We start from the raw sequence: 27,047 nt of genomic DNA on the forward strand, positions 1-27,047 counted from the left end.
ACATCTAGCATAAACTGTCACCTACCAATTTTTCCTCACCTTGGATTGTCTATTTTCTAATTTGTAATGTTGAAGTGGAAGCATAAAACTAGTCAAACCAAAAATATCAATGACAAGAATATGTCTGGTAAATTATATCATTCACCTACGAGCATAAATTAGATGTGATATAAAACTAGTCAAAGTAAAAATATCAATGACAAGAATATGTTGGATAAAAAGAATTTTTGTTTCTCTTTTCATTTATAGAGTGATTACAAAAAATAAATGAAGTTCACAAGAGCATGGGATAGCATAAAACAATCCACCAATTACACTTGCTTCCTAAGTAAAAAAAATACTTGCATTTGTCTGTTGAGTTGAAGAGAGTTAATGTTTGCTTGGTTAGCCATTTTCAAATCCAACTTTCATGAGCTTTGGAAACTGCCAATCAGATCAAGGAAGGCTTCTTCACTGCAGGGGATTGTTAGAGCTCTCATTGGATGATTGAATTCGTATTCTTCTTCAGCTTCACTAAACAACTTTTGGAAGAAAGGATGGTTTAGAAATGAAATTGGGGAAATGAATCTCTACTTTTCATCAGTTTCTCCCACATAAACAACAATGTGGCCTTTGGGCACCACTGTCTTCTCTGAAAAAGAAAGAGTTTGTTTTAGACTCTTAGCTTTAACAAATCTTGGCAAGCGAAACCCCATGATTTCCCAGTGAATATAGACTCTTCTTAGGTGTAGTAGCTGGAAAAAATGTAACTGGCTCGGCTGGGAAGGCTTTGGCAGTGGGGAAGTGTTGAGTTTTTAATCACAAAACAAAACAAAAGAACTGAAATTTGTGATGAAAGATGAAAAATGGAGCAAAACAGATGTTGAAGGAGAAACTAAAGTTGACTTCTCTCATTCATCAAATTGTTTAAAGATAAAATGTACATATATTAAACTATTACATTAAAAGAGCAATAAATTTTCTGAAAAGTAACTTGCACAAAAATAGTTCAATAGTAACATGCTGACTGTCTAAAGCTGCTTAGGTTGACTAAACTTTATCCAGGAAAAAAGTTATCAGATCAAATACAGATATAGGTCTCCTATTACAAAAAACATCCTTCATCCGGATAACATATGGTACTTTTGCATGTTGTTGATTTCATCTGGATAACGTACATATGCTGTTTGTTGCCACTCTTTAACACTCTTCCTTGGCTACAAAACAGCAAATTCCAATTTCCTTCCTTAAACACTCGAACCTTGTAGAAACCAATGGCTTGGTCAAAATATCAGCAAGCTGATCCCTCGAACAACAATGGACCAAGTTGATTTCCTTAGTCAATTCTGCTTCCCTCACAAAGAGATATCTGATCTTGAAATGCTTTATTTTGCCATGGAACACAGGGTTCTTGGCTATTGCAACAGCTGACTGATTGTCTACCTTAATCTTTGTTGCTTCTGTTTAACTAGCATTCAAATCATCCAACAGCTTTCTAAGCCAAATTGCTTTATTAATAGCAGTAGCAGCTGCAATACATTCAGCCTCTGCAGTGGACTGAGCTACTGTCTGTTGTTTCTTTGAACTCCAGCTGAAAACTCCTGAACCTAGAGTGAAGAAATATCCTTATGTGCTCTTCATATCATCAACTGAGCCAGCCCAATCACTATCTAAATAACCAACCAGCTTCAATTCTTCAGCTTTCTCAAACATCACACCATAGCCTAAGGTTCCTTTAACATACCTTAATATTCTTTTAGCAGCCTTGAAATGAGCTGTGTTGCAGCAATGCATGAACCTCGAGGAGAAGGCTAATAGCATACATAATATCTGGCCTTGTTGCTGTTAGATAGAGTAGGCAACCAACCAAACTCCTGTACCCCTTTTCATCTACTCAATCATGCTTACTGGTGCTTGACAGTTTCTCTCCTAGTGCAACGGGAGTGCTAGTAGGCTTGCACTTTGACATGCTTAATTTGCTTAGAACTTTCAGTGCAAATGCTTGCTGACTTATGAAAATGCCATGCTCATTCTGATTCACTTCCATACTAAGGAAGTAGGTCATTAAACCAAGATCAGTCATCTCGAACACATCTTGCATCTGCTTCTTAAAATCCTCAATCAACTTACTTCTGCAACTAGTAACTAATAAGTTATCCACATAAAGTGAGACTATCAACAAGGTTTCTTTCTCAGCCTTCTTCACATAGGGTGTAGGCTCACTAATACTCTTCTCGAATCCCAACCTTGACAGGTATGCATCAATCCTGTCATACCAGGCCCTAGGAGCCTGCTTTAGGCCATACAAAGCCTTTTTGAGCTTGTAGACGTTGTGTTCTTCACCAACAACCTTAAATCCATTAGGTCATTCTATGAAGATTTCTTCCTTGAGAAATCCATTCAGAAATGCTGATTTGACATCTAATTGATGGACTTTCCATTACTTCTAAGCAGCCAAGGCAAATAATAGCCTTATGGTATCTAGCGTTGCAACAGGTGCAAATGTTTCAAAGAAATCAACTCCTTACTGCTGACTGTACCCCTTCACACCTAGCCTAGCCTTATGTTTGTTCAGTGGCCGATCTACATTGTTCTTGGTCCTGAACACCCATTTGACACCAATGACCTTTCTATTTGCTGGCCTATCAACCAGCTCCCAAGTATCATTCTTATGGATCATCCTCAGTTCAGCTTCCATAACTTCTTGCCAGTAGCTCTCTCTTGAGGCTTCATCATAGCAGGAAGGCTCAACCATGGTTACATGACATCTTTCATAGATGTCTGCTAGTGTTCTAGTGCCTTTAACAGGTACATCATCATAATCACCTTCAGCTTCAGCTTCAATCTCAGCATGCTATAGGTCAAGATCATTTTGGTCCTCCTCAAGTAAACTTGCATTAGTTCCATCCCATTTCCAGTAGCTTGCTTCATTAAACTTCACATCCTTGCTCACTACAATCTTTTTGGTCAATGGATCAAAGACCCTGTATCCCTTTTTCACGTTGCTATAGCCAACAAACACTCCTGGCATGGACTTCTTCTCGAGCTTGGTTCTTTTTTCAGCTAGCACTAATACATAGCACAAGCAACCAAACACTTTCAAGTGTGAAACAATTGGTTTTTGTCCAAACCAAGCTTCAAAGGGTGTTTTACCCCTAACTGTATTAGTTGGTAGCCTATTCAACAAGTAGACAGATGTGTTTACAGCCTCAGCCCAAAAATTGTTAGGCATATTGGCCTCAAATAGAAGGCACCTGGCCATATCGAGGACTGTCCTATTCTTCCTCTCACAGACACCATTTTGCTGTAGTGTGTAACTGGTTGTCAATTGGTGTTGAATCCCACTTTCATCACAAATCTTTTGAAACCTCTGAGACACATACTCAGTTTCATTATCTGATTTTATCAACTTCAGCTTACAACTGGCTTGGTTCTCAGCCGATTCCTTGAATTTGCAAAGAAATTCAGCCACATTTGACTTTTGTTTCAAGAAGCTCACCCAACAAAATTTGGTGCAATCATCAATGAATAGTGCAAAGTACTTGTTTCCATTCAAAGAGGTGGTCTTCATAGGTCCACAAGTGTCTGTATGAACCAGTTGGAGCCTCTCTTGAGCTCTCCAAGCTTTGTTGATAGGAAAAGGCATTCTGGTTTGCTTGCCAAGTTGACAAACCTTACATACATCATTCTTGAGCTCGATCCTGGACATGTCTTCAACTAAGCTCATTTTTTGCAGTAAGCTTAGTGACTTATTATTCACATGCCCTATTCTCTTATGCCACAAACTTGATTCATCAGCCTGAGCCATATATGTCTTTGGTTCTAGCTGATTCACATCTAAAGTGAAGCTTCAATCATTCATGGCTACTGTTCCTAACACTTGATCAACAGCATATTTGATCACACAAGCCTTCCTTTCAAAAAAGAGAGAATACCCCTTCTCCAATAGTTGACCAACACTCAGCAAATTTTGGTCAATGTCAAGTACATAGAGAACCTCAGAAATGGTTTTGTTACCTGACTTTGTGCCAATCACAGTCTTGCCTTTGCCTTTGGCCTCTATGAGCTCACCATTTCCTATTCTGACTTTGGACACAAAGGTGGTGTCTAGCTCCTTGAACATGCTTTTGTCTGAAGCCATATGGTGTGTACATCCACTATCAATTAGCCATATCTTGCTGACCTTGCTTGAGCTTGCAAAACAAGAAGCTGTGAAGACATGCTATTCTTGTGCTTCAACATCCTCAATATCCTGAGCTTGGTTCTGGTGTTGTGGTTGTGCTCTTACTTTGTTCTTACAAACTTTCTCAATGTGGCCAAGTTGCTTGCAGCCTCTACACTGAATGTGAGGCCTGTACCAGCAGTATTTTTCAAGGTGAGTAGTCTTCTTGCAATGAGCACAAGGTGGAAACTTCTTTTTGGCACCATCTTTCTTGCCTTTCTCTTTCTTTTCTAGCCAAAGCTTCTTGCCTTTGTAACTTGAGCTTGAGCTTGAGTTTTCTCTACTCCTGGCCTGAAAAGCTCCCTCAGAGTGCTCCTCCATTCTGTTTACTCTTCTTTGCTCTTGTGCATAGAGAGCATTTATCAACTCTGTCAAGGGAATGGCTGATAGGTCTCTCGAGTCTTCAAAAGAAGAATTTTTTATTCATACTTCTCTAGTAAGGTTGTTATGACTTTCTCAACCACCCTTTGGTCACTAGACTCATCTCCAAGTAGTTTTATGTTGTTGACTGTGGCCATAATCCTGTCAGCATACTGCTTGATGGTCTCTGAGTCATTCATTCTCAGATTTTCGAACTCCTTTCTCAAGTTTATCAATTGTTCTGCCTAGTCTTGTCTGACCTCTGAAACTCCTCCTTGAGTTTGTCGCAGGCCTGCTTTAGAGTGTCACAAGCCATTATCCTTGTGAAGATGACATCTGAAACTCCACTCTGAAGGCACAACATGGCCTTGTACTTCTTGGTAGTGTCCTCACTATGCTGCCTGATTTGAGCTATGGTCGGATTAGCTCTCAAGGGAGGTAGCTCTGTGTCATTTAGAGCAACATTCCATAGGTCATGTGCCTGCAGATATGTCTTCATTTTTACAGCCCAAATGTTGTAGTTTTCACAAGCAAAAACAAGTGGTGGTGGTGGTGGTGGTGGTGAAAAACTCATCTTTGCAGCAACCAAACATGCCAACAAAAACAACTTCTGTTTCTTTTCTTTCAAACACTAGTCTCTCACAAACAACACACAACCAAGGCCCTTAAAGACAACAGGCTCTGATACCATTTGTTGAGTTTTTAATCACAAAACAAAACAAAAGAACTGAAATTTGTGATGAAAGATAAAAAACGGAGCAAAACAAATGTTGAAGGAGAAACTAAAGTTAACTTCTCTCATTCATCAAATTGTTTAAAGATAAAATGTACATATATTAAACTATTACATTGAAAGAGCAATAAATTTTCTAAAAAGTAACTTTCACAAAAACAATTCAATAGTAACCTGCTGACTGTCTAAAGCTTCTTAGGTTGACTAAACTTTATCCAGGAAAAATGTTGTCAGATCAAATACAGATATAGGTCTCCTATTACAAAAAACGTACTTCATCCGGATAACATATGGTACTTTTGCATGTTGTTGTATTTCATCCGGATAACGTACATATGCTGTTTGTTGCCACTCTTTAACAGGAAGTTGTTCTTAGAATGTGTATTTATAGAGAGAGGATTAGAAATGGTTTGTGGAAACTAAGGTTGAATGGATAGTGGAAAAGAAATTTCAATGGAAAAATCTTTAAAAGACATGGTTTGAGGAATCACATAGTATTGCCTCCAAACTAATGGTGACATTTTGATAAATTTAGTACCTAAGTTTATCTTGTTGCAAATCTACCTCAATGTAACCAAATAAGTTGCCCATTTAAAATATTACTATCTATGGTTCAACCTTGGCTTTGAAGATAATGATATTACTAAGCATATCATAAGTAGTTGAGAGTGGTGACCAGTAAAAGGAATCGCTATGTACAGCCCTACATGTTTGCTGATAATTAGAATCAAAGACTAATTATATACATCAGAGATGTTTGTACCATTTTTGAACAGAGAATAAAACTAGTTGCCAATCCATGTGCATTGTTCAATTTATTTAATTCATGTGGGGAAAGCCTCAATTTCTCAATATTCAAGACATCATTGGTTGAATTTGAATAGAAGTAGTAACCAATCCTGTAAAGAATGGTATTAGGATAATCCTCCGTAGCCACCAGATATAGACAACAGGCCTCAAACTTTTATTTGTTTTCTTTTTCTTTTTTTTTCTCGTGTTTTAAGTCAGCTCTTCAGCAACCACGAAAACAAAGAATTTTGAAATATATAAACCAAATCCTCAACTAGTTGCAAGCAAACCTGTAAAATGCTATCCTGGATTATACATACACACTCTAAATATAGAATTGTATATATTTTGTCCTGGATTTCGCAACTAAAAATAGAATGCAATAACATTCCAATTTCTGTATAATTGCAATTTTGGCATTGAAACCATACACTAAACCGAGGATAATTGATATTTTATCTAAAGAATGCCATAAAGTACTTTCTCATATTGTATGTTTTGGTTTAGGCAAATATAACATGCCAACCATAATACTTAATCAGGAGTTAATGATCATAGGTTAAGTGATAATCGATGGCAGAATGTAAAACAAAAGGCTTCAGAACTGGAAATTAGATTTTGGCTGAAATTATCCACATAATATTAGAAACAAGATTCATGAAAAGAATGTTTCATTGAAAAATTTATATATTGGTTACAGAAATCAATTTCATTGACAAGGGCATGGGATTGGAAAAACCAATCCACCTTACTGACTTGCTTCCTAAAACTAAAATTTGGGAGGTTTTAGCTGAGCTAAAGATCAATTAATCTCTTCTTTGTTAGCAAATTTCTTCTCATGAACTTTGCAGATTGCAAGTGAGATCAATGAAAGCTTCTTCGCTATAATGGATTGTCAATGCACCCTTGGGGTTAGTGAAACCAAATTCTTCTTAGCTTGAATCAACAAATTCTAGAATGAAGGATGCTTCAATAATGATATAGGAACAGCAAATCACTTCTTTTCATCAACTTGTCCAACATAAACAACAAAGTGTCCTTTGGACGCCATTGTTGTCTCCGAAGATGAAAGGCTCCGTTTCATGTTAGGTTTAGCATTAACAATTCTTGGCAGGTGAAAACTGATGGCTTTTTTGTGAGATGGTTAGGACAAGGAAATGTGAGTAACTTAGAGAACCTCCTAGGAAAGGCTTTGGCGCTGGGTGAAGCTATCCATCAGAATCTGTATTTATAAAGAGCAAATGGTGTAGGTTCAGCAGTCTTAGGCTAATTGAGTGGTGAAGAGTGAATGGTTTGGAGACATGTATTTGGAGGAATCACATGGCCTTGCATCCCAACAGATCATAATATTTCGACAAGTTTGGTACCTTAGAGCTCACCATTTAATGAAACCAACAAAAGTGGCCCATTTGAAATACTAATATCATTGAATCAAGGCTAGATGATGATGACTTCACTTAATAAACACTTAGCAGATCATACGGATGAAATACAATGAAGTACAGACCAGAAAAATATCAAAATGATAATTTCCACTAGCAACTATCAATCGATAAGTAAGGTCCTACATGTTTGCTTGAACACATAAACAAACAAGTTAGCAGTCCATGTGACTTTGTATGGTGCATTCAACAAGGAAGACCTAAAGAACTTGGTCAGTTGATCCTTGATTTTTAAGGGATGATTGATTAAACTAAAGCACGAAACAACCTTGTAATTTTATGGTTATTGCTAATCCTCTAGAATCACAAGAGATCCATGGATTAGACAAATAAATCTTCAAGTATCATTAAGATAAGAGGACTTTATAGTCTAAATAACTGTCAACTCTCAAGTAGTTGCAATCCCTGCCCTGTTTATTTTCATCATTGCTAGACACAAGAACGAGGAAGCCAATGCTGCTTAAAACATCTTGGAGGAGTGATGATAAGAACTGTGGCCTAATCCAAAGGAGTAAATGATTTAAGCGCAACATTAAGCCCCTAAACATGTGATATTGCTCCTAGAATGATCAAATCCAGTAACTTATAAAAATATAAGAGAACTTAAAAACATATATTTGTGTGTGTTGAATGACTGAAAAGTATAAAAAAGAAAGTAAATCACTTCAAGATAAAAGTAATTGACTATTTACTTATTCCTTTCTTTGAATTTACTTGAACAAAAAACAAGTTTACACAATTTTCAGGGATTAAAATCCTGAATTAAAGTTTAATTAAATGATTTAGTAGTCACATTTTCTTGTCACTTTAATTTTCTCACCTCACACTGAATTAAAGGACTTGGTCCCTTGCTAAAGGATGGCCTGAATCTCCAGACTCAGTAAATTATGGACAGATTTGATTTTTTTTGACTCCTACTGATAATACGCACAAGAAAAGTGGTAGCAAGAAGTAATTTTAGATCAAGATAGATCATGTAAGGTAGAATTAAATATCAAACAAGAACAATGGAGCGTCGAAAATTCAGAAAAGAAACAAAATCTTCAATTGAATGATACGTTACATGCCATCATTTTGATAGAAAAGTTACAGTAACCACCATCTCTAATTTTCCACTTAGGGAGATGCATATCTGCTCCCTAAGGGAGAAGGATGGGAAAAAGTGTCTACATGGTATTGTTGATGTTTTCTTTGCAAAATTGTATAGGGAGAGATTAGTGTTAATTCTTTGAAAATCAATTCAAGCAAAAGGTAACTTGAAGAAACATGTCTTCATTGCAGGGAATTGTGAGACCCCTAGTAGAATGACTATATCCGAACTCTTCTTCTGATAAGCCTAGCAACTTCTGAAACTGTAGCTGATTCAAGAATGAGACTGGTATCACAAACCGCTTCTGATTTTCTCCAACATAAACTGCAAAGTATCCTTTGGGAACTTTATTAACACTAACAATACGATGGAGGTGGATAGCCATAGTTTTCTTTGTTTTTGATGGATTTGTGCCTCTAGAAAGGAAGAAGTTTAGTAATTGAGAATGTGAAGATAAATGTTATCATTACCTGTATATAAAGATGTAACTTTTACGAGGGAAATGTTGGTCTATCAAGTGGGGTATGTTGAATGAGTGAGGAAGTGTTGAGCGTTGGCCTGCAATGCAACATGTGACCAGCAGCTCAACAAGCAGACCAGCAATGGAGTAGAAACGAGTGTAATAGCTTGTTTGGTCCATTTTGTTTCATTTTGTTCAAATGTAACTTGCTTAGTTAGCTTGTAACTTGTAATCAAAGTTAGTAGGATTAGTTTTTGATTTGTACTTGATGTAATGGCTGATGTATTAGCTAGCTTTAGTTTGAAATTTAACTTGTATTAGTTGTGTATTTGCTGGAGCAGTTACATTGTCAGGTAACTGTCTAATTTCATGTAACCTTCACATATATTTTGATTTCATTAAATGAAAATGATTATCCGGTTACATTCTTTCAAGTTTCAAACTTTTTCTTATTTTGTTTTGCTTTGGTTCCTTCTTGGCTTTTGTTTTTGTTTTGATTCATGTTTAAGTTGCTGCCATTATTCCAATGGGAAGGGACAATCAGAGCCTAAGTCTTTGAGGGCCTCTGTTGTTGGTTGTTTCATTTGAGAAAACAAAAGCTCGAGAAGTAAAACTTTGAAGCTGTTGAGCCTGTTTCAGCAGGATGAGTTTCACTCCACCTCCACCTCCAGTGTTTGCTAGTGAGAACTACCACATTTGGGTAGTCAAGATGAAGACATACCTTCAAGCACAAGATCTGTGGAGTGTAATTGAAAATGACATCGAACCACCACCATTGAGGGCTAATCCCACGATTGCTCAAATAAAGCAGCATGTTGAAGAAAGTACAAAGAAGCACAAAGCCTAAGCTTGCTTGCAAAATGGAGTAACAGATGTAATCTTCACTCGAATCATGGCTTGCAGCACACCTGAGGAAGCATGGGAAAGGCTAAAGGAGGTGTTCATGGGGTTGGATAAGACTAGGCAGTAACAATTAATCAACTTAAGGAGAGACTTTGAGAACCTGAAGATGAAGGAATCAGAGAACACTAAGCAATACTCAGACATGATCATGGCCAGTGTCAATAGCATGAGGTTGCTTGGTGAAGATTTTAGTGATAGCAAGGTTGTTGAAAAGGTAATCACCACTCTTCCTGAGAGATTTGAGTCCAAAATCTCATCACTCAAGGACTCAAGGGACTTGAAAACCATTTCTTTGTTTGAATTGGTGAACTCCCTTTATGCATTAGAGCAAAGAAGGGCCAATAGGCAGGAAGAACATCCTGAAGGAACCTTCCAAGCAAAGGCCAAAGAGAGCTCCAGTTCAAGCCAGAAAGGAAAGAAGCCTTGGCTCGATAAGAGGGATAAATTAAGGAGAGATTCAGGCAAGAGAATGTTTCCACCTTGTGTCCACTGCAAGAAGACCACACACTTGGAGAAATATTACTGGTATAGGCCAGACATCTAATACAGAAGCTACAAACAGCTTGGCCATGTTGAGAAGGTGTGCAAGAACAAAGGGAAGGCACCAATTCAGTAGCAAATTCAAGCTTAGGTTGTTGAGGACTTTCAAGCTCAAGAGGAGCATGTCTTCACAGCCTCCTATTTTGTATCCTCAAGCAAAGTCAAATCCAACTGGCTAGTGGATAGTGGCTGTACACATCATATGTCTGCTGATGAAGGTTTGTTCAGAGATCTAGATAGAAGCTATGCTTCAAAAGTCAGAATTGGCAATGGAGATTTAATTGAAGCTAAAGGCAAGGGCAATGTGGTGATCAACACTGGCTCAGGTAACAAGGTTATTTCAGATGTGCTTTATGTGCCTGATATAGATCAGAATATACTTAGTGTTGGATAACTAGTAGAGAAAGGGTATTCACTGATCTTTGAGAATGGTGCCTGTATTGTTAAGATACACAAGGGCAGGAGTTGGTATCAGTAGCTATGGCTGATAAGTGCTTCATGCTTAACATGAATCAGCTTGAAAAGAAGGCTTACACTAGCCTTGTTGATAGTACTGGCCTTTGGCATAAGAGACTAGGTCATGTCAACTACAGATCACTTGATCTGCTGCATAAAATGAATATGGTGGATGATATGTCAAAAGTTGAAGTAAAAGACACTGTGTGAAATTTGTCAACTTGGCAAGCAGGCCAGATTGCCTTTTCCAGCTAACATGGTATGGAGAGCTCGAAACAAGCTTGAGCTACTCCACTCTGATGTCTGTGGACCAATGAAGACTTCTTCTCTGAATGACAGCAAGTACTTTGTGTTGTTCATAGATGATCTAACTAGGTTTTTCTGGGTCTACTTCTTGAAATAGAAGTATGAGGTGTTTGATGCCTTCAGTAGATTTAAGGCACTAGTAAAGAACCAGTCAGGTTGCAAGATCAAAGCCTTGAGAACTGACAATGGCAGTGAGTATTTGTCTGAAAGATTTCAGAAGTTGTGTGAGGAATCTGGTATTCATCATCAACTCACAAATGTCTATACTCCTCAACAAAATAGAGTATATGAAAGAAAGAATAGAACAGTGCTGAACATGGCCAGATGTCTGCTGTTCTAGAGCAAGCTACCAAGCAATTTTTGGGCTGAAGCAGTCAAAACTTCAGTATATCTCCTTAACAAGCTACCAACTCATGCTGTTAAGGATAAGACCTTCTTTGAAGCCCGGCATGGACTCAAGCCAACAATTTCTCACCTCAAGGTGTTTGTATGTGTCTTTTAGGTACACATTCCTGTTGAAAAGAGGAGCAAACTTGAAGAAAGGGCTGTCCTTGGAATATTTGTTGGCTATAGCAGTACAAAAAAGAGGTACAGGGTGTATGACCATTCAACAAAAAGAATTTTGGTAAGCAGAGATGTAAAGTTTGATAAAGATAAAATTTGGAGCTGGAATGGTGCTGATGCTAAGCTAATTGAGGAAGATCAGTCCAACAACAACTTAAAACCAACTGAAAACGAGCTGAGCAATGAAGACTTTGATGATACTCCTGTAAGAGGCACCAGGACCACTGCAAATATTTACCAAAGATGCAATACTGCATTAGTTGAACCATCAGACTATGAAGAAGCTGTCAAGGACAAATATTGGAAGAAAGCCATGAAAGCTGAGCTGGAGATGATTCATAAGAATAAGACCTGGGAACTAGTGAACAGACCAGATCACCAGAAGGTAATTGGTGTCAAATGGGTTTTTAGAACCAAATATAATGTTGATGGCTCTCTAAACAAACACAAAGCAAGACTTGTAGCGAAGGGCTACAGTCAGCAATATGGTATCGATTTTATGAAAACTTTTGTACCAGTAGCAAGACTTGATACAATCAAGCTATTGTTTGCTTTAGCTACACAGAAACATTGGAAAGTTCACCAGTTGGATGTTAAGTCAGCATTTCTTAATGGCTTTCTGAGGAAGGAGATTTTCATTGAGCAACCAGAAGGCTTTAAAGTCCAAGGACAAGAGGACAAGGTTTATAGGCTGAAGAAGGCCTTATATGGCCTGAAGCAGGCACCAAGAGCCTGGTATGACAGGATTGACACCTACCTGTCTAGGCTCAGATTTGAAAAGAGTGTTAGTGGAGCTACACTCTATGTAAAAAAATCAGAAGGTGAGACTTTATTGATTGTGTCATTCTATGTAGATGATCTACCTGTGATTGGAAGCAAAGAAAAACTGATCAGTGAATTCAAAGAACAAATGCTGGAAGTTTTTGAGCTGATGGACTTGGGAGTCATGCCATACTTCCTTGGAATAGAAGTAAATCAATCTGATCAAGGCATTTTTATCAGCCAACATGCCTTTGCACTGAAGATTCTCAATAAATTTTACATGGCTAACTGTAAATCTGTCAATATACCAGTGGCACAAAGGGAGAAACTGACTAAAAATGGGAATCAAGACAAGGTTGATGAGAAGGAATATCGAAGCCTAGTAGGGTGTTTGCTTTACTTAATAGCAACTAGGATTGATGTTATGTCTGGTGTTAGTCTCTTGTCGAGATTCATGCATTACTGTAATGTGGTTCATTTTAAGGCAGCAAAAAGGATCCTCAGATATATCAAAGGGACCTTGAACTATGGAGTCATGTTCAGGAAGGAAGAGGAATATAAACTGATTGGTTTTTCTGATAATGATTGGGCTAGCTATGTTGATGACATGAAGAGCACCTCTAGTTACTTATTCACACTTGGCTCAAGGGTATTTTGCTGGAGTTCAAAGAAGCAACAAACTGTTGCTCAATCTACACCTGAAGCAGAGTACATTGCAGCTGCTACAGCAGTGAACCATGCCATTTGGCTTAGGAAGTTGTTATTTGATTTGAATGAAGAAAAAATGGAAGCAACTGAAATCAAAGTTGATAACCAATTAGCAAATGTTATAGCTAAAAATCCAGTCTTTCATGGCAAGACCAAACATTTTAAGATTAAGTTTTATTGTGTTCGAGAGGCTGAGCAATCAGGTGAAGTCAGCCTTATTCATTACAGCTCACAAGACCAATTGGCAGATATTTTGACTAAGCCACTTGGTTCAACAAGGTTCGAGGACTTAAGAAGCAAGATTGATGTATGTTGCATACAGTCCAAGGAGGAGTGTTGAGCATTGGCCTGTAATGCAACATATGACCAGCAGCTCAACAAGCAGACCAGCAATGGAGCAGAACCGAGTGCAGTAGCTTGTTTGGTCCATTGTGTTTCATTTTGTTCAAATGTAACTTGCTTAGTTAGCTTGTAACTTGTAATCAAAGTTAGTAGGATTAGTTTTTGATTTGTACTTGATGTAATGGTTGATGTATCAGCTAGCTTTAGTTTGAAATTTAACTTGTATTAGTTGTGTATTAGTGGGAGCAATTACATTGTTAGGTAACTGTCTAATTTCATGTAACCTTCACATATATTTTGATTTCATTCAATGAAAATGATTATCCAGTTACATTCTTTCAAGTTTCAAACTTTTTCTTCTTTTGTTTTGCTTTGGTTCCTTCTTGGCTTTTGTTTTTGTTTTGATTCATGTTTAAGTTGCTGCCATTGTTCCAACAGGAAGGGACAATTGCTGTAGTGAGTCTGATCAGTAATGGGGAATGGAGAATCACATGGTGTTGTTTTCCAACTCATTTATCAATAATACCATGGCAAAGATGGTAATGAAAAGTTTGGCTAGCCCTTCTAGTAAGACAAACCGACCCAGACCTTCGTGATCTGTGTTAGGCATGCTTGAGACATATAAGACCTGTTGGTGTTTTGAACAAGGCTGAGCTATGCTTCAGCTTTAATTTTTGCAGCAACCTCGTGGCTTGGTGAAGAAACAAGAGCAGAAATGTTGCTTAAGAACAAGAACAGAATCGGTAGCAATGAAAACAATGGAGAATATGAATGAAAAATAATAATTTTCATTGAAATTGAACATTGGCATATTTCCATTACATATACCAGACAATGGCTGGTCAAAATCAATAAATACATCACCTAAATATTACCTAACTCCACTTAACACATTTGAACTAGGTGAAATTAACTTGCACACTAAGCAAAGCTGGTAATCAGCTTTTTACCATCAAGTTACATCAAATACAAACTAAACTAAGTTCAAAATGAACTAGAACACATTACATTAACTAAAGTTACAAAATAAAATAAAAAAAACAAAAAATAGCTGCAACACTTGGCTTCACAGCTTCTTGCTTGGCATGAGCTACTCGATCTGCTTGCTGGTGCATGTGCTGCATGGAGGGCCATTCTCTAACACTCCTCCTTGGCCTCCATGCTGCTAACTCCTAACCGCTTCCTTAGTTTAATGAAACTTGACATATTAAGGGCCTTTGTGAAGATGTCAGCAATTTGTTCTTCAGAATTGTAATGAATCAGCTCCGCCTCTCGAGAATGCTCCATTTCCCTTACCACATGTAGCTTGATGCTAAAATGCTTCATTCTTCCATGGAAAATAGGGTTCTTTGCAATTGCAATAGCAGATTTGTTATCACAATAAATCTCTGTTGCTTCCCTTTGATGTAGGTTCAAATCAGCTAAGATTTTCCTTAGCCAAATGGCTTGATTAACAGCACTTGCAGTTGCAACATGCTCAGCTTATACTGTTGACTAAGCCACTATCGATTGCTTCCTTGAACTCCAACAGAATATAGCTAAGCCAAGTGTAAATGCATAACCAGAAGTGCTTTTCATATCATCTTTTGAACTAGCCCAGTCACTTTCAGTATAGCATATCAGCTTCAAGTTTTCAGTTTTTTCAAACTGTATTCCACAGCTCAAGGTACCTTTAATGTACCTGAGCACTCTTTTTGTTGCTTGTTGCAGCAATGCATAAACCTTGATAGCATACTTACAGCAAACATGATATTTGGTCTAGTTGCTGTCAAGTATAGTAAACAACCAACTAGACTCCTATAGGCATATTCCCTGACCTGTTCATGATCCTTTTGGCTTGACAACTTCATTCCAACAGCCATAGGTGTGCTTGTTGGCTTGCAATTCTCCATAGAGAACTTGCTTAAGACCTTTCCAACAAATGTCTTTTGTCTCAAGAAGATTCCACATTGTGTTTGTAGCACTTCCATTCCTAGGAAATATGTTATCTGCCCCAAATCAGACATCTCAAATATGTCCTTCATTTTGGCTTTAAAATCAGTCAACATAACCTGGTCTCCTCTTGTCACCAAGAGATCATCTACATAAAGGGACACAATAAGCTATGCTTTAACTTGTTCCTTCTTGGCATACAGTATTGACTCACTGATGCTTCTCTCGAATCCCAAGCTAACCAAGTAGCTATCAATTCTAGCATACCAGGCTCTAGGAACCTGTTTCAGGCCATACAAGGCCTTTTTAAGCCTGTATACCATGTGTTCTTTGCCAGACACAACAAAACCCTGAGGCTTCTCAATATAGATTTCCTCTTCAAGTATGCCATTGAGAAATGTAGATTTAATATCTAGCTGATAAATTATCCACTGTTTTTTAGCAGCCAAAGCAACCAGTAATCTGATTATGTCAAGTCTGGCTGCTGGTAGAAAAGTCTCCATGTATTCCAGGCCATACCTTTGACTAAACCCTTTGACAACAAGCCTAGCTTTCAGCTTGTTTAAACTACCATCAGCATTTTGTTTGGCTCAATAGACCCATTTCACACTAATGGTCTTTCTGTTGGCAGGCCTTTCTGCCAGCTCCCATGTTTGATTCTTCTGAATCATCTTGGTTTCATCAACCATGGCTTGCTTCCACCCTTCATGAGCTTCAGCTTCTTCAAAACTGCTTGGTTCCACTATGGCAACTTGGCTCTTTCATAAATCTCAGCCAAGGGTCTTGTCCCCCTGATTGGCATATCATCAACGTTCATTTTAGGACCAATTTGATCAGGTTCAACCTGATCAGCTATCAGCTCTTTAGAAATAGCCTCTGGCTCATTTCTTTCCCAATTCGAGCATGCTTTTTCATCAAAGACCACACATTTGCTCACTTGGATTTTGTTTGTTGAAGGATCTAGGATTCTATAGCCTTTCTTGACCATGCTGTAGCCTACCAAAATACTAGGTAGAGCATTTTTGGACAGTTTGTCCCTCTTCACAGTTGATATATGGCTGTAACATAGGCAACCAAAGACCTTCAAATGAGCCAATGATGGTTTAAACCCAAACCAAGCTTTGAATAGAGTCTTGGTGTTCAACGCCTTGGTTGGTAACCTATTCTGAATGTAAACAGCAGTGTTAACTACTTCGACCCACATGGTTTTAGGCAAATTCTTCTCAAACAAAAGACATCTGGCCATATCCATCAAACTCCTATTTTTTCTTTCACTAACTCCATTATACTGAGGGGTATAAACATTAGTCAGCTGGTGTTTGATGCCTGCATCATTGTAAAGAGCTTGAAACTGAGCTGAGGAATACTTAACTCCATTGTCTGACCTGATGGTCTTGAGTTTGCATCTTGTTTCTATTTCAGCTGTAGCTTTAAACTTTAAGAACACTTGAGCTACCTCAGACTTAAATTTCAAGAAGAAAATCCAACAATATCTAGTACAGTCATCAATAAAAAGAATGAAGTATATGTTACCATTAATTGACTCAGTCTTTGTGGGGCCACACACATCAGTGTGCACCAGCTGCAATCTCTATGAGGCTCTCCAGGCCTTGTTGGTAGGAAATAGCAGTCTAACCTGTTTTTCAAGTTGAGAAACCTCACAAACCTTATCTTTCTTAATAGAGTTGGTGAAGTTTTCAACCAAATCTTCACTGACCATTTGAGCCATTGATCTAAAGTTGGCATGACCAAGCCTTTGGTAACAAAGCTTGGAATCTTCAGTAGAGGCAATACAGGCTGAGTGTGAGTCACTTGGCCAATTGAATTTAAAGCATTTATCAGTCACAGTGACTGAAATGAAGCTTGATCCATTTGGGTCAGCAATTTGGCACTCATTGCCCTTGAACATAACTGAATAGCCTTTCTCAAGCAACTGAGTAATGCTGAGAATGTTCCTGTCAATTTCAGGCACCAACAGCACGTTTGAGATGACCTTATCACCTGTGGGAGTGCATATCAACACATCCCATTTTCCTTCAGCCTTGATAAATTGCCCATTACCAACTTTCACTTTGGTTTTGTAGCTTCTGTCCAAGGTTTTGAAAATGGTTGCATCCGGTGACATGTGGTTAGTGCAACCACTGTCCAATAGCCATCCTTTTGAGCTCTTCTTCTGACCAGCTGAGCATGACACAACAAAGACCTGTTCCTCATGGTCACTACTGTCTTCAGCTACTTGAGCTTCAACATTTTTCTGTTGTGCTTGGTTCTGCCTAGGTCTGCATTTTTTTTTTGTAAACCCTTTCAACATGCCCCATCTTCTTACAATGTTGACATTGTGCATCTGGTCTAAACCAGCATCTTTCTTCTAGATGACCAGGCCTTTTACAGTGCTTGCAAAGTTGGTCCCCTCTTCTTGCAGCATCAGGCTTAGGCCTATTTTTCCAATTCTTTTTGCCTTTGTAGGAATGGTGCTCGAGGCAGCTTTGGCCTTGGCTTGAAAAGCACCTTCTTGGTGCTCCTCCATCCTACTAGCTCTACTTTGCTCCTAAGCATAGAGGGCATTAATAAGCTCAGTTAATGAGATGCTTGCTAAGTTTCTCGAATCCTTAAGGGATGAGATTTTTACCTCATATCTTTCAGGAAATATTGAGAGCACCTTCTCCACGATCCTTGCTTCACTGAACTGTTCTCCTAGCAACCTTATGTTGTTCACCACAGCCATAATTCTATCTGAATACTGTTTCACTGTTTCTTCCACCTTCATCTTCAAGTTTTCAAAATCTCTTCTTAGATTCAACAACTGTTGCTGCCTTGTCCTCTCTATGCCTTGGAACTCCTCTTTGAGCGTGTCCCAGGCTTGCTTTGGTGTCTCACAAGCCATAATTCTTGTGAATATGAAATTTGACACACAGTTCTGAAATACAAGACATGGCTTTGTGCCTCTTGGTCTTCTCATCAGCATGTTGTCTGATTTGAGCCACTATGGGATTAGCCCTAAGTGGTGCTAGCTCAGCATCGGTGTTTACAACTTCCTACAGATAAAAGGCCTGTAGGTAAGTCCTCATCTTAACCACTCATATATGAAAGCCTTCTCCATTGAAGATTGGTGGAGCTGCTGGAAAAAAACTTGAAGAAGCCATTCGAGTTATGATTCAAATGCAACAGGTCCACTAAGACAAGGCTCTAGATACCAATTATTGGTGTTTTGAACAAGGCTGAGCTATGCTTTAGCTTTGAATTGTGCAGCAAGCCTCGTGGCTTGGTGAAGAAACATGAGCAAAAATGTTGCTTAAGAACAAGAACAGAATCGAGACCAATGAAAATAATGGAAAATATGAATGAAAAATAATAATTTTCATTGAAATTGAACATTGGCATATTGCCATTATTTATACCAGACAATGGCTGGTCAAAATCAACAAATACATCACTTAAACATTACCTAACTCCACTTAATACATCGGAACCAGGTGAAATTAACTTGCACACTTAAGCAAAGCTAGTAATCAGCTTTTTACCATCAAGTTACATCAAATACAAACTAAAATAAGTTCAAAATGAACTAGAACACATTACATTAACTAAAGTTACAAAATAAACAAAAAATAAAAAATAGCTGCAACACTTGGCTCGACAGCTTCTTGCTTGGCATGAGCTGCTCTATCTGCTTGCTGGTACATGTGCTGTATGGAGAGCCATTCTCTAACAAGACCTCAAGAGGACTAAAACCACATATATATCTACCAAGTTCTAAATCATGTCATCAATAAAAGAAACTTTTCTTATCCCAAAACTCCTTGATTTCAGTTTGGGTCCATGAATGGCTGGCCAATAATGCATTCTAACAGATGTATAGTCTCAATATCAACCTATTTCTTGATGATCTGTTGGAAGACAAAACCATGTGATCTTGAGCTTCTTATGTCTTCTAACCAAACCCCACCAGAATGTATTATAACCACTCAATCTGCACTTCATTAGTTTCCTAAATACATTCTTCCATCTATATAAACAAGTGCATTATCCACACCACAGCCAAGGCATTCTCACGTCCTCCTCTACAAAAAATCTCACCATTCATTTTCTAGAGTTTTCTCTAATCTCCTTCACAGTAATGGCTATCCATGTGACAAAATTTATACATGCTAAGCAGATTCTTCATCACTCTAAACTGTTTGCAAATCAATCAGCCTCAACCTCAACCCATATTCCCACAGAATACTTTTCAGTGTATTTTGGGGAGAGCCAAAAGAAAAGATTCATATTTCCAATTTCATGCTTGAATCAACCTTCGTTTCAGAAGTTGTTAAGTATAGTAGAGGAAGAATTCGGATTCAGTCATCCAATGGGTGGTCCCAAAATTCCTTACAGAGAAGAGATATTCGTTGATCTCACTTGAAGCTTGCTTTAGTTTCCTAGTACTAAAAATAATTAATTAATCAACTGAAACAATTTTTGACCATTGATGTCCATCCTTCTATTCATTTGGTAGAAATAGATGATCAAATGTAATATACTCTTTTGAAAAATTATTTTAATACAAATTATAGCTATTCCATTCTCAAATTTTACTCCTGTTAAATCAATTGTGTAATTCATATTGTTGATTCAAGAATGAAATTGGAACTACAAACCTCTTCTTTTGGCTCTCCCCAACATACACTACAAAGTATCCTTTGGGAACATGTTGAAGTTGGCATGCATGTAGCACATGAACAACCAAGGAGCATTCTATATAGTCCAAGTTATGTGGATGAAGTATGAAGATCAAGATGCTGTAGTACTTCCGAATGAAGTACATGCAGCTACTGGAGTTGATACTACTGTTCAATTTCGGTTTCATTTTGTTACTTCAAGTAATATTTTGTAACTTAGTTTAATTAGAACTAAGTAGGTAATATATTTAATGTAATTGGGTGCTGATAAGATTGATAGATGTGCTTACCTAATTGTGCAAGTTATGATTTGCAAGTTGTAATGTGCAAGTTGTGCAAGTTGCAATGAAGCCTAAAAATAGTAAATGAAACCTGTCAAAGTTGACCAGCTTATGACTGGTATATGTATTGGCATTATTCTATCTTTTTAATTAATGAGTTTCAATAGAAATCATTCAAGAAAAATACTCTCAATTTTTTCATTCATAGTTCAAACCAGATTTTGTTCGTTTGCTTAAAAACCCTCCAAACTTGAATTTCAAGCTTTTATCATTCTTTATCTAAATTTATTATGTTGTTGCTCAAGTTTTTGACTGAGCTTCATACTTCCTTCGGATAAATTGTTCCAAAATACTCCTCCTTCAGTTTAACCCAAGCCTGCTTTGGTGACTCACAAGCCATGATTCTTGTGAAAATCACATCAGACACACTATTTTGGATGCAAGACATGACTTTGTGCCTTTTAGTTCTTTCATTTGCATGTTGTCTGATTTGAGCCACTGTTGGATTGGCTTTAAAAGGTGCTAGTTCAACATCTGAGTTGACAACCTCCTACAAATCGAATGCTTGCAGGTAGGTCTTCATTTTCACTACCCAAATGTGGTAGCCTTCTTCATTGAAGACTGCCTTCGTTTCAGAAGTTGTTAAGTATAGCAGAGGAAGAATTCAGATTCAGTCATCCAATGGGCAGTCTCACAATTCCTTGGAGAGAAGAGATATTCATTGATCTCACTTCAAGCTTGCTTTAGTTTCCTAGTGCTAAAAATAATTAATTTATCAGTTGAAACAATTTTTGACCATTGATGTCCATCCTTCTATTTATTTGGTAGAAAGGGATGATCAAATGTAATATACTTATTAGAATTAAATAACCCGAATCTTTATTTAAATAAAATACAATGATAAAATAAAATAAAAGTAAAATTCATATAGAACTACACATCTTTTATTTTATTTTAGAATAAGGTTTTTTAAACCTTATTAAACTCCATCTATTTTATATTGACTAGAATAAGGTGTTTCAATCTTACTACACTCCTATTAGAATATGGCTTTATAAGCCTATAAATAGACATAGTCTATTCCTCTTGTAATTAATTTGAATTCGACATAGTGAATTTTCTTCTCATCTGCCCGTGATTTTTTCCTAAAATGGTTTCCATTAAAAATATGTGTTCTTTATTTTATTTTATTTTATTTTTTCACAAATTGGTATCAGAGCTTCTGGGTTGTTCATCTCGATCATGATAATGGTGTCTTTGAAGTATGAAATTTCGCTGTTGGATCGCAACACCAGATTTGCGTTGTGATACATTAAGATGCAAGCAGTGCTTGCACAAATGGATCTGGAGGATGCCCTGCTAGGGATAGATAAGATGCATTCGACATTAACAGATAAAGAGAAGAAGCGTAAGAATCGAAAGGTATTAACATAATTATATCTACATTTGTCCAACAAAATTTTGTAGGATGTGAGAAAGAGAAGACCGCCGCTGCATTATGGAAAAGGCTAAAACAAATATTTATGTCGAAAACTCTAGCAAGCAAGTTGCATATGAAGCAACGTCTTTATGCTCATCGTTTAGAGGAAGGTGTGTCTGTACACGAACACTTAACAATGTTTAAAAAAAAATTATCTCAAACTTGGAGGCCATGGAGGTTCAGTATGATAAGGAAGATCTAGGGTTGATTCTACTTTGTTCATTACCCCCGTCTTATTCAACCTTTAGAGAAACGATTTTATGTAGCCGCGAGTTTCTCACAGTTGATGAGGTTTATGATTCTTTGACATCGTATGATAAGATGAAGCATTTTTTGGTTAAACCCGACTCTCAAGGAGAGGGTCTCATTGTTCGTGAGAGACAAGATCGGAATTTTGATGATGATCGTGGAAGCACACAAGAACAGAATCCTCGCGATAAATCTAAGGGTAGATCAAAATTTTCAAATAGAGGTAAAACTTGTAACTTCTGCAATAAGAAAGGGCACATTAAATCTGAGTGTTATAAGCTACAGAACAAGATTAAAATGGAGGTTGCGAATCAAAAGAGAAAACAACCAGAAAATTCTGGTGAAGCTGATATTGTAGAAGACTACAGCGATAGTGAACTTCTAGTCACTTCTATCAATGATTCTAAAGTAAGTGATGAGTGGATACTTCATTCAGGCTGCACCTTCCATATGAGTCCTAATCGGGATTGGTTTACAACTTACGAAATAGTGTCTGAAGGTGTTGTTTTGATGGGAAATAATGCTTCGTGTAAAATCACAAGTGTTGGAACAATTAAAGTTAAGATGTTTGATGGAGTTGTCAGAACACTTAGTGACGTACGAAATGTTTTAGAATTGAAGAGAAATTTAATTTCATTAAGTACTCTTGATTCAAAAGGGTATAGCTGCACAGCTGAAAGTGGGGTTTTAAAGATTTCCAAATGTTCGCTTGTCGCAATGAAAAGGCAGAGAAAGACTGCTAAGTTATTTGTTTTGCAGGGTTCTACTGTTACTGGTGATGCAACTATTGCTTCCTCTTCCTTGTCAGATGATGATATTACTAAACTTTGGCATATGCGCCTAAGGCATATGAGTGAGAATGACATGGCAAAATTGAGCAAAAGAGGACTTCTTGATGGGTAAGGAATTTTCAAACTGAATTTTTGTGAGCACTGTGTCTTGGGGAAGCAAAATAGACTTTGATTCACTAAAGGAATCCATAACACGAAGGGAACATTGGAGCATATTCATTCTGATCTGTGGGGGCCATCCAGAGTGCCTTCGAGAGGTAGAGCTAATTATATGCTAACTTTTATTAGTGATTTTTCCAGAAAAGTTTAGGCGTTCTTCCTGAAACAGAAAAGTGATGTGTTTTCCGCATTTAAGTCTTGGAAAATTATGATTGAAAAACAGACGGGAAAACAAATAAAATACCTCCGCACAAACAATGGCTTAGAGTTCTGTTCTAATGAGTTTAATAGATTGTGCAAGTCAGAAGGGATCGTGAGACACTTGACAGTTCGTCATACTCCACAGCAAAATGGTGTTGCAAAAAGAATGAATAGAACGATCATGGAGAAGGTTTGATGTATGTTGTCAAATGCCAACTTACAAAGTCCTTTTGGGAAGAAGCAGCCTCTACTGCATATTTTTTGATCAATCGATCTCCATCCATTGCCATTGAGAAAAGACTCCATAAGAGGTATGGTCTGGTAATCCTGCTAATTATTCTGATTTAAAGATCTTTAGGTGTCCTGCATATGCTCATGTTGATAATGGAAAATTGGAATCGAGATCCATTAAATGTGTTTTTCTTGGTTATAAAGCTAGTGTAAAAGGGTATAAGTTATGGTGTCCTGAAAATAGAAAATTTGTGATTAGCAGAGATGTTGTTTTTAATGAAACTATTATGCTACCTAACTTATCTCTTAAAGACTCTTCCAATAAAGAAAATCAAAAGCAGGTGGAGCATCAGATTAATACAGAGTCGACTCCTCAAGCCAATATAAAAATTGAGAATAAAGTTGCTTCTTCACCGCAATACTCTATCGCCAGAAACAGAACTAGAAGAGAAATTAAACTTCCAAAAAAGTATGCTGAGGCTGATCTAGTTGCTTATACTTTAAATGTGGCTGAAGATATAAATGCGAATTACGAGCCATCTAATTATTCTAAGGTAGTTAGCTGTGAAGACTCAGAAAAGTGGATGTTTGCTATACAAGAGGAGATTGAATCACTCCATAAAAACATAACATAGGATCTTGTGAAACTTCCTAAAGGTAAAAAGATTGTTCGTTGTAAATGGGTATTTAAAAAAAGAAAAAAGGGACTCTAGGAGTTGAAGAACCCAGATATAAAGTAAGGCTTGTTGCAAAGGGTTACAGTCAAATTCCAGAGTGGACTTCACAGATGTGTTCTCCCCAGTTGTGAAGCATAGTTCGATTCGAGCTTTGTTTGGTATTGTGGCCATGAATGATTTGGAGCTTAAGTAGTTAGATGTAAAAACTGCATTTTTACATGGAGAACTTGAGGAAGATATTTACATGCAACAATCAGGGGGTTTTACAGTCTCAGAACAAGAGGACAATGTTTGATTGCTAAAAAAGTCCCTTTACGGCTTGAAACAATCACCAAGACAGTGGTACAAGAGGTTTGATTCCTTTATGACTTCTCATTATTTCAAAAGAAGTAGTTTTGACAATTGTGTTTACTTTAAGAAAAACAATGATGGTTCTTTTTTGTATCTACTTCTTTATGTTGATGACATGTTGATAGCAGCAAAATATAAAGGAGAGATAAGAAAGGTCAGAGCCCAACTAAGTGAAGAATTTGAGATGAAAGATTTGGGACCAGCAAAGAAGATACTTGGTATGAAGATTCTTAGAGATAGAAAGTAAGTAAATTGTACTAAGTCAGAAGGGGTACATTGAGAATGTTCTTTGCAGGTTCAATATGTAGAGTGCTAAGCCTGTTAGTACTCCTTTAGCAGCTCATTTCAAACTTTCATCAGCTTTGTCTCCACAATTAGATGATGAGATTGAGTACATGTCACATGTTCCACACTCTAATGCAGTGGGATCTCTCATGTATGCTATGGTTTGTTCACGTCCAGATTTATCATATGCAGATAGTGCAGTTAGCAGATACATGGCGAATCTCGGTAAAGAACACTGAAAAGCAGTTCAGTGGATTTTAAGATACTTATGAGATACTACTGATGTTTTTCTTATAGTTTGAAAGAATTAGAGATGGAGTCATTGGGTATGTTGATGATGATTTTACTAGAGACCTTGATAGAACAAGATCTCTCAAAGGTTATGTCTTTACAATCAGAGGTTGTGCAATCAGTTGGAAAGCCACTTTGCAAACTACAGTTGCTTTGTCTACCACTGAAGTTGAGTACATGGCGATTACTGAGGCTTGTAAATAAGCTATTTTGTTGAAGGGACTCTTTAGTGAACTCAATGAAGACCTTCAAATCAGTACAGTATTTTGTAATAGTCAAAGTGCAATCTTTCTTACAAAACATCATATGTTTCATGAGAGAACAAAACACATTGATGTTCGGTATCATTTAGTTCGTGATATTATTGCTCGTGGTGATATTGTTGTGAGCAAAATTAGTACTCACGAAAATCCTGCAGATATGATGACTAAGTCACTTCTTATAACCAAGTTTGAGCATTGCTTAGACTTGGTTGGTGTTTATTGTTGAAGTTAAACCCTTAAGGGGTTTTATGGAAGAGGTGGAGAACTTGTTCGTTGAGAGTTCGCGATGAAGAACTTGTTCATTGAGAATTCGTGTCAAGGTGGAGATTGTTAGAATTATGTGACCCGAATCCTTCTTTAAATAAAATACAATGGTAAAATAAAATAAAAGTAAAATCCATATAGAACTACACTTCTTTTATTTTATTTTAGAATAAGGTTTTTTAAACCTTATTAAACTCCATCTATTTTATAATGATTAGAATAAGGTGTTTCAATCTTACTACACTCCTATTAGAATATGGCTTTACAAGCCTATAAACAGACATAGTCTATTCCTCTTATAATTAATTCGAATTCGACATAGTAAATTTTCTTCTCCTCTGCCCGTGATTTTTTCCTCAAAGGGTTTTCACGTAAAAATATGTATTTTTTATTTTATTTTATTTTATTTTTTCACAATACTCTTCTGAGAAATTATTTTAATACAAATTACAGCTATTCCATTCTCAAATTTTGCTCCCGTTAAATCAATTGTGCAGTTCATGTTGCTCCTTTTCAAGAGTACTGTCAATCATTGGATTGAAAAACGGACTCTTCTTAGCATTAACAATTCTCTGCAAGTGCAAACCCGTTACTTTTGTGATTTGTGATTTTTTCTTTTACAAGTACTTAACTGCCTAGGAATGGCTTTGGCAATTGGCACGGAGTGGCTGGCTATCCATTAGCATTTGTATTTATAGAGAGCAAACTCTTTATGGTCATTGGTAAGCAGTCACAGTCAAATTGAATGGTGAACACTGAAGAAAGAGTGACTTAGAGACATATGTTTTGAGGAATCTCGTGGCCTTGAGTCCCAACAAATAATAACATTTTGACAAAGTAGGTACCTTACTGTATTCTGTTGCAATCTATAATAGGTCACCATTCAATGAAACCGACAATCATGGCCCATTTCAAACACTACTTATCATTCAACCATGGCCAGATGATAATGACTTTACATGTGATCGATAATTAGTCTGGCCTGGCAACAACTTAAAATGGGAAAAAAATGGCCAATAGAGAACAGGCTAAAGATTGGAAAAGGACTGTTGGGCGCTCAAGATTTTAAACATATGAGAAGCTCGTTGAACTTGGATAGAATATGCTTTGGACTTGATTAAAAAGATCCGAAATGCTAATATCAGTTGGCATTTAATATTGTTCGAGGCATCAACTTGCAGGACAAAGCCTTGTGAAGTACACGTGAAGTACCCCTTGGTAGCTTGTACTAGTAGCTCTCGTCACAACTAGGCCAATCTAGAACCACCAAATTGACGC

The 27,047-nt window shown here is 37.3% G+C and overlaps 1 protein-coding gene across 1 annotated transcript; it reads right to left on the reverse strand.

Annotated features, from left to right (window-relative positions):
* Positions 1-8,760: 8,760 nt before the first annotated feature.
* Positions 8,761-9,255, reverse strand: LOC107894594 (indole-3-acetic acid-induced protein ARG7). The gene is made up of 2 exons (XM_016819851.1): positions 9,086-9,255; positions 8,761-9,031 (listed from the first exon to the last, which is right to left on the reverse strand). The coding sequence occupies exons 1-2, from the start codon at positions 9,253-9,255 to the stop codon at positions 8,761-8,763; spliced, it is 441 nt and encodes a 146-aa protein (XP_016675340.1).
* Positions 9,256-27,047: the final 17,792 nt, after the last annotated feature.

This window comes from Gossypium hirsutum, chromosome A13 (assembly GCF_007990345.1).
Source record: "Gossypium hirsutum isolate 1008001.06 chromosome A13, Gossypium_hirsutum_v2.1, whole genome shotgun sequence".
Lineage (NCBI taxonomy): Eukaryota > Viridiplantae > Streptophyta > Magnoliopsida > Malvales > Malvaceae > Gossypium > Gossypium hirsutum.

Excerpts from the sequence above, each read along its gene's own strand:
- LOC107894594 (XM_016819851.1), bottom strand. The coding sequence starts at position 9,255 with ATGGACCAAACAAGCTATTACACTCGTTTCTACTCCATTGCTGGTCTG. Across the intron at positions 9,032-9,085 it reads AGTTACATCTTTATATACAG|AGGCACAAATCCATCAAAAA; the intron begins GTAATGATAACA and ends CTTCCTTTCTAG.